This window comes from Aspergillus undulatus (genome assembly GCF_047715775.1).
Source record: "Aspergillus undulatus strain CBS 261.88 unplaced genomic scaffold BDV17scaffold_34, whole genome shotgun sequence".
Taxonomy (NCBI): Eukaryota; Fungi; Ascomycota; class Eurotiomycetes; order Eurotiales; family Aspergillaceae; genus Aspergillus; species Aspergillus undulatus.
The window spans coordinates 542-6,810 of NW_027396638.1; the positions used below are offsets into that span (position 1 = coordinate 542).

Consider the following 6,269-nt stretch of genomic DNA (forward strand, 5'->3'; position numbering starts at 1 on the left):
TAAGCTTACCCGATAAACGGTGGAGATAAGCAGAATCCGTGGAAATAACTCCGCTGTCAGGGAAATTTTATCCAGACAAAGTTCCATTGGCCGATTCTATCACAACGTCCGCTGCCTTCCCAAGTAACACTATGTATTTGCCATCATCAAAAAAGACACTCACCTTTGCCCTCTGACAATTCATCAACAGCAGAACCCTTATTCCTCGTCTCTACATCCAGCTATCTCCCATGCCAGGCTTCATCGCCTCCTACACCAAAACACCCAAACCAGTCTTCCGGATAAACACCGGTCCCCTTGTCCGATTACGCGCTTACCCAGCACCACATAGACCGCACGGCATTTTTGATCTGTTCACTTATAGCCCAGGTGGCATTGTAAAGCCGAAGGCTCTTGACCCTGGAACCTATGAGCGTGAGGATCCTGATCCCAATCCCAATACCCTCGGGTTAGTTATGTACTCTGGAACTGGGGACTAATGTGTATGTATATGTACCATATGTATAGCACCAAACGGCGCCTCAATGAGACCGAATACATGGAATCTCCATCGGCTCGTTAATGCGCGGAAGGACAAGAGAGGGAGATCGGTTGTTTATGCCGTTCCTGAGGGTTTGCGATCCAAGTATTGCATGGTCTACAACCCAGGCCATTCCGGTTCTAATTGGTGTATCATTATATTACCTACCCAATAGGAATTTTCCTCCCAACATCCCTCCTCCTCGTCCATGAATTCAAGGACCATTGGTCGTTGCAGCCAAGACAGGAGATGACGGTTGAGGGAGAGTTACTAATCAAACGGCCACGGCCAATTTATATATTGACTTATGCAAAGCTTTGCAGAGCTCAATGACAGTACCACCCAGTTCCTTCGCGCTGAAGCGCACTGTTTCTCGAGGGAGGAGTGGTTGGTTGCGTATCCGAGGCCAACGGAGATTGACTAGAAGTTAGGATATATCAACAGATAGGTTGCTGGCTCAAGATGCCAGGGTCTTTAGGGAAGGAAGGGTATCATCTTTACGGGGTACTTTGCAGAGTAGTAAAGCAGGTTCTAAAGAATACGGTCTGAGGGATGTCGAGCGAAATGTTCAGAGTCGTGGTTGAAACAAGGGGGCTCTGCTGCTTGTCAGGTTTGTTGCGAGTTATAGTAGGTGTACTGCGTTCAATATCTAATCATGTCGGCGGTCCTGTCTAGTAAACCCGAGCAATGTAAGAACGGATTGCATACGTGATGCATCCAGAGCCTTAAGCGAAGCTGACCTCCCCGCCGAAGCTAACCTACGTAAAATGGTCATTAGCAAAGTAGTGTTTCATGCAAAATAACAGTGCACGGGCTGGTACTCAGCATATCTGAAGCAGTGTTGGCCGTATAATTAAACCAGACACCTTACGTCTCAGCCAGAGCCCAACTGGTGAGTAAGATTAACTCGATAAGACTGGTTCCCGAGGGATACGGCGTCGCTACTGGTCACAACAGCGCAGGGCACTATATGATAGCATGTTATCACATTGGCCGGTTATGTTTGCGATGCAGCTGGCTGGGACCTCCAGCTTTCTAGGAACATGCCTAGGGTGGGAACCTTAAGGGTCTATATATAGAGTTGACGAACCATGGGGAGCGCAGCCGTGGACAGGGTGCCGTCAGGATGCTTTTCCGATGAATGCAGTCATGTAGGAGCTCGCCCCGACTCCATGTGGCACGGTTCTTCAATATTTTATTTTAAGAATTAGACACAGGTGGTCTGCGAGACGCTGATTGTGAGCACTATAATGAGTAATAATAAGTGCCACATATAGCCAATGTGCTCCAGTATCAGACCGTCGAAAAGCAGCCACCTCTTCGTGACCATTGCTCCACCATACATTCGGGATCGTTTACTGTAGCGCTGGTGGAGGTGATTGAGGTAGAATCGACAGACGCGATACCATGCAATGCAGCCTTGGGTCGATGGAGCTTGTATCAGTGTTTAGAGCACTGCGTACCAAGCTGCCGAGACCTTGATACTGAAGCAAGTGGATTAAGAGTGACAATTTTTGGGTAGTTATGCGTCACGCCGTTCAGCCAATACAGAGTCATGTGCGTTGTATTGGCCAAAGGAGTTGGAAAGAGTTACATGAGCTGGGGATACGCGAAATCAATGAGGTGAATCTCGCCTTTTGGTGAAGTGTCAGCTCTGGATCTGAAGCTCCATGGCAGCCTCGATTGGACGATTGGATAACATGTCTTGAACCGCGTTCCAAGCTCGTTGTGCCGACGGGTCCTTCGCGGCCAGGCCGGCAAGCCAGTCAGCTGCCCTGGAAACCCTTTCGACAGTCCTAGGGTATCGAATAGTGTTTGCTTTCTCTCGGATAACCAGGCTTGTGAAGAGGATGGTGGTGGCTTGCATGATGTAATGCACAGGACACCACCAAGGGCACAATTGATAAGCCCATGCGAGGTCAAGTTTTTCGGGTAGTAGATCGAGCATTTGACTAGCCGAGTCAATGCACATTGCGGCTATTGTCGTACAAAAGTTTTCGGTCTGATTGTTCCACGGAGCCTGCGTAAGGATACGGTTTAGACAGGGTTGAGTAATTAGTATTTTTGTGCTATAAAAGGCAAAGGCAAGACTAAGTCTTTCTCTTTCGTAGGCGGGTGATCCTTGAGTAAAATGAAGCTCAACTGGAAGTTTGGGGAGCCAACTGTCCGTTCTACCATTCAAGGCAGAGACGACCATCTCAATCGAGCGCCATGATTTTCGGCCTGCGCCTGGGGCATATAGCGCGTCAATAGATCTCCGCATAATCAATCCCAGCTCCACAAAATAGAGAAAGTGTAACGAAGCGCTCGGTTTGAGAATCTGGACAGCGGCGGAAGCAATTTGATCGCTTTCGCTACCACCGGCAGCGGACTGGAGCCGGAAGGACTCGGGTATTAGCGCACTTTCTGCTGACTGTGTCGAAAATTGAGATACTAGTCTCTGCATAAAGGACGTCCGTGCCTCATGGTTCTCAATCAATTGCTCGACCTCACCCCGCGAAAATTCCTCTTCGCCAAAGGGTACCGGTAGAGGGGTGGTGCAGGAATCTTCGTCGCTGCTAGGGAGACGCCCAGTCATCACGCATAGCAATACGTGCAGCACGTATACAGACCACCATACCCTATAACGATTCTCCCGCCAGTTGTACAGTATGGAGCTGCTTTCGTTCCGAAGGTTGAGTCCCATGGTGACGGCCGACTGGATCGAGATCCCAGAAAGCCTCCAAGACCTTGATACATTAGCCCTGAGCGTGACAGGAAATGCAGAAGTGCCAAAGCATATCAACGGACCTATTGGCCTGGCCCACCGTCATCAGATAGAACGCGCTCAGACCTTCAACCTGCACCTGTTGCAAGTTGGGATGGTTTAACAGAGTAACATCACCCATACTGAGTTTCCACGCTCTCGAAAAGTATACAGTATGGTCGTCAGTGCTGATTTCGGCATCTTGCGATGTGTTGTGCGCAAATTTCATCGCGATGGCGAGTATCAGATTGAAAATTGCTAGCCACCGCATTCCTGGCCGGATAGAAGGAGAGGAATAAAAGGATTTGTACTGCGCAAGGAAAACGGCCTTGCTGACGATTGGGAAGCACGGGTGGACAATTCGGAAATAGATTTCGATCAAACTGTCGGCAGCCGCGAGAGGTGGACGTTGGGACAAGTCGACATCGCTGAGAATCATCACGTCAGAGTCGTCGATGAAGTAATTTGCTGCGGTAACATAATCGCGAGCCGTGTCCTTGCCCAAGGGACCTTGGTGGAGGATTTTTTTCAGTCTAAAAGTCCACGCAATTTCCGAGTGTTCACCGACGAAGCCCATGGCTTGCATCTTCTCATCGCGGTTGAAGTCTTCCTTGGTGGAGTCGATGGCGCCTATCGGAGACCCTGGATCAGTGCTGAGAATAGGCGAAGGGAATTCTAAAGGTAGATGACCCGACGATTGGTCGTTATCGTACTGCTGTTATGAAACTAGATTGAGCAAACTGGAAAAGGTGGAAGAATAGGTGCAAAATGTGGGAAGAATTGACTGTGTAGGAACGGTGCTTACATCGCTGAGGATCTGCTCGACATACTGTGCGGACAAAGAATCCAAGTTTGGGTAGATATTCTGTAGCAAAGTTTCAAAAGACTCAACTCGTGCTGCGAGATCACTCAGCCGCCTATTTTGCACCGTCAGACTTCCATACTGTTTGGGACGTTGGAGGGATTCAGCCAGGCTGCGCACCTAGCTAGCTTCTCGCGCTTCCGGTCGCCATATGAGCATTGGATTCCCGCATCTTGACATCGTTGGCATGTCGGGCGTTGCCCACTGCACTTCACCTTTTGCTCACGGCAGTTTTCGCATGCTCGACTAACCCGACCTCGATTCGAAACGGCAGGCGAGTTTGCTGACCGTGGAATTGCAACCTTGTTGTTCAGTGAATGCTCTGGCAGTGCAGCAGCGACAGCTTGAGAAGAGCTTTCAGCTTGGTTGGAGGCCGCCTCGGATGGGCCTTGAGGCGGAAAAGAAGCTTGGGGAAAGCCAGATGCTACCCAGCCATAAGTCGGATCGTTCTCTGAAATCTGTGACGAAGGGGGATATTGTGGAAAAGGGAAATCACTCATTATCAATGAGGAACGGGAAAGCGCTTGGATGAAGTCGATGCCCTTTCGTCCAACTCCAACCGCAAACAAAATGCGGGCGTGATCTCGCAGGTTCTTTGAGCCTTAGATAATCGTCGTCAGGCTCAAGCATGAAGTCGCGACCGGGCCCCTCAGCAGTTACGGGATTGAAGCCATTTCGTAGGTGAGCAAAGCTGCGCTGTGGTAGGTTGGGCTGCTTTGCCGGCTGCGTGGGCACCGCGAGTGGGGGAGAGTAAACGCTTCGCCAATCATACTAGGTTCCGGTTCGATAGCAAGCTCAGGAGGCTCCCATGGGTCAGGGGAAACAGGATGCTTTTTCCGATAACGTACTGAATCTTGTTATGCCCTCTGTTTGTTTGAGAGAGCAGCAGGGCTCAACAAGGCCGGGCCGGCCTCGCTGAGTCATCCGCCGCCTATGGAGGCATATGCTCTGCATACAGAGCAGCTGGGTGTCCGCAATCTCCGGCCCAAAGTCCCGAACCTCTTAGGTCCAGGGTCATGTTTGCCAGCGATCATTATGAGGAGCTCGTGGCGTCGGCAGCCGATGCCAGCCACAGAGATCCGCTCGGGAGATCAGAGGCGAACCATGTCTGAAGTTCTGAACTCAAGTTCAACATCACACTACGAGCCCTCGACAATCGACCAAATCAACGCTATGCAGCAGCACCCAAGGTAACCCAGTTCAGATCTTGGACAAGACTTTGAACGTCAGATAGCTGCTGAAACGGAAGGTATTCAGCTGTCCGCGCAATCACAATTCGACCATGCAAAATGGCACGACAAGAGTTTTCTTCTGCGAAAGTCGAGCCCAAGGCACTTCGTTCGATGACGATAAATACTACTGACTTTCCGGCCACCTGTCATCACTAGTTTCTTCCTCTCTAGAGGCAACAGCGCGAATACACTAGCATCTCCATTCGAGCTTCATCCTTCCTCCGCAATATACACATTTTCCCTTCGAGCTCTTGTGCTGAATCCGCTGAGCTGCTTTAAAAGTGACTAGACCTCAACTCGAGAAGCAAGCCTTCTTGAAATCACAACAACTCGAATCCCGAACCCATGACACGCTATCATAAGACACTTTCCTTTTCTCAACGAGAACTGGCGGTTCCCTAAAGCTAGGCAAGAGCGGCCGGCGGCCGATTTGGAAAGGGAGGAAGGTGGGTTGATCTGAAGGGAGAAAGGGTCCGGACGTTTCCATCATCTAGAAGATGTCAGCTGGGCTGATCTCAGTTTGGCGTTCAAACTCACCATTTGATATTCGGAGCCGTCATAGCCGATCTAGGCTGCGCGGCAAAGTTGGACAATTTAGACCTTGAGTAAGTGTCTCGAGGACAAAATTTCGCAAAGGCGAGAATATTATCGTGACGTGATTTGTTATCCTGAGAGCACCCGACTCACTGGGATCGAATCCTGATGTCGAATCCGGTTGTCCTCAAGACGAGCGAAGCAGCGAAGCAGCTGGAGGGTTTCGTGACGGTTTGGAATCGATGGAGGCAGCGAATCAGGCCCAATCAGCTGACGCGATTCGTCAAGCGTTGAACGACCTCAAAACACGAAGGTAAAGGATGAGGATGAGGATGAGGATGGGGATGAGGATGGGGATGAGGATGGGGATGAGGA

The 6,269-nt window shown here is 50.2% G+C and overlaps 3 protein-coding genes across 3 annotated transcripts in view; 2 read left to right on the top strand and 1 right to left on the bottom strand.

Annotated features, from left to right (window-relative positions):
* Positions 1-230: 230 nt before the first annotated feature.
* BDV17DRAFT_292579 (uncharacterized protein) lies at positions 231-562 on the top strand (the record flags this gene model as incomplete). The annotated part of the gene is made up of 2 exons (XM_073762405.1): positions 231-448; positions 508-562. The coding sequence occupies 2 exons, from the start codon at positions 231-233 to the stop codon at positions 560-562; spliced, it is 273 nt and encodes a 90-aa protein (XP_073614190.1).
* A 1,606-nt stretch (positions 563-2,168) lies between these two features.
* BDV17DRAFT_282629 (putative C6 transcription factor) lies at positions 2,169-4,628 on the bottom strand (the record flags this gene model as incomplete). Its single annotated transcript, XM_073760232.1, has 4 exons — positions 2,169-3,249; positions 3,311-3,981; positions 4,072-4,183; positions 4,249-4,628. The coding sequence occupies 4 exons, from the start codon at positions 4,626-4,628 to the stop codon at positions 2,169-2,171; spliced, it is 2,244 nt and encodes a 747-aa protein (XP_073614191.1).
* Positions 4,629-6,212: 1,584 nt separating this feature from the next.
* BDV17DRAFT_266666 (uncharacterized protein) overlaps positions 6,213-6,269 on the top strand; it is a gene marked incomplete at its 5' end in the record, with an annotated part of 1,127 nt that continues 1,070 nt past the window's right edge. The window contains one exon of the mRNA XM_073758292.1: positions 6,213-6,269. Within this exon, the coding sequence (XP_073614192.1) occupies positions 6,213-6,269 (57 nt within the window).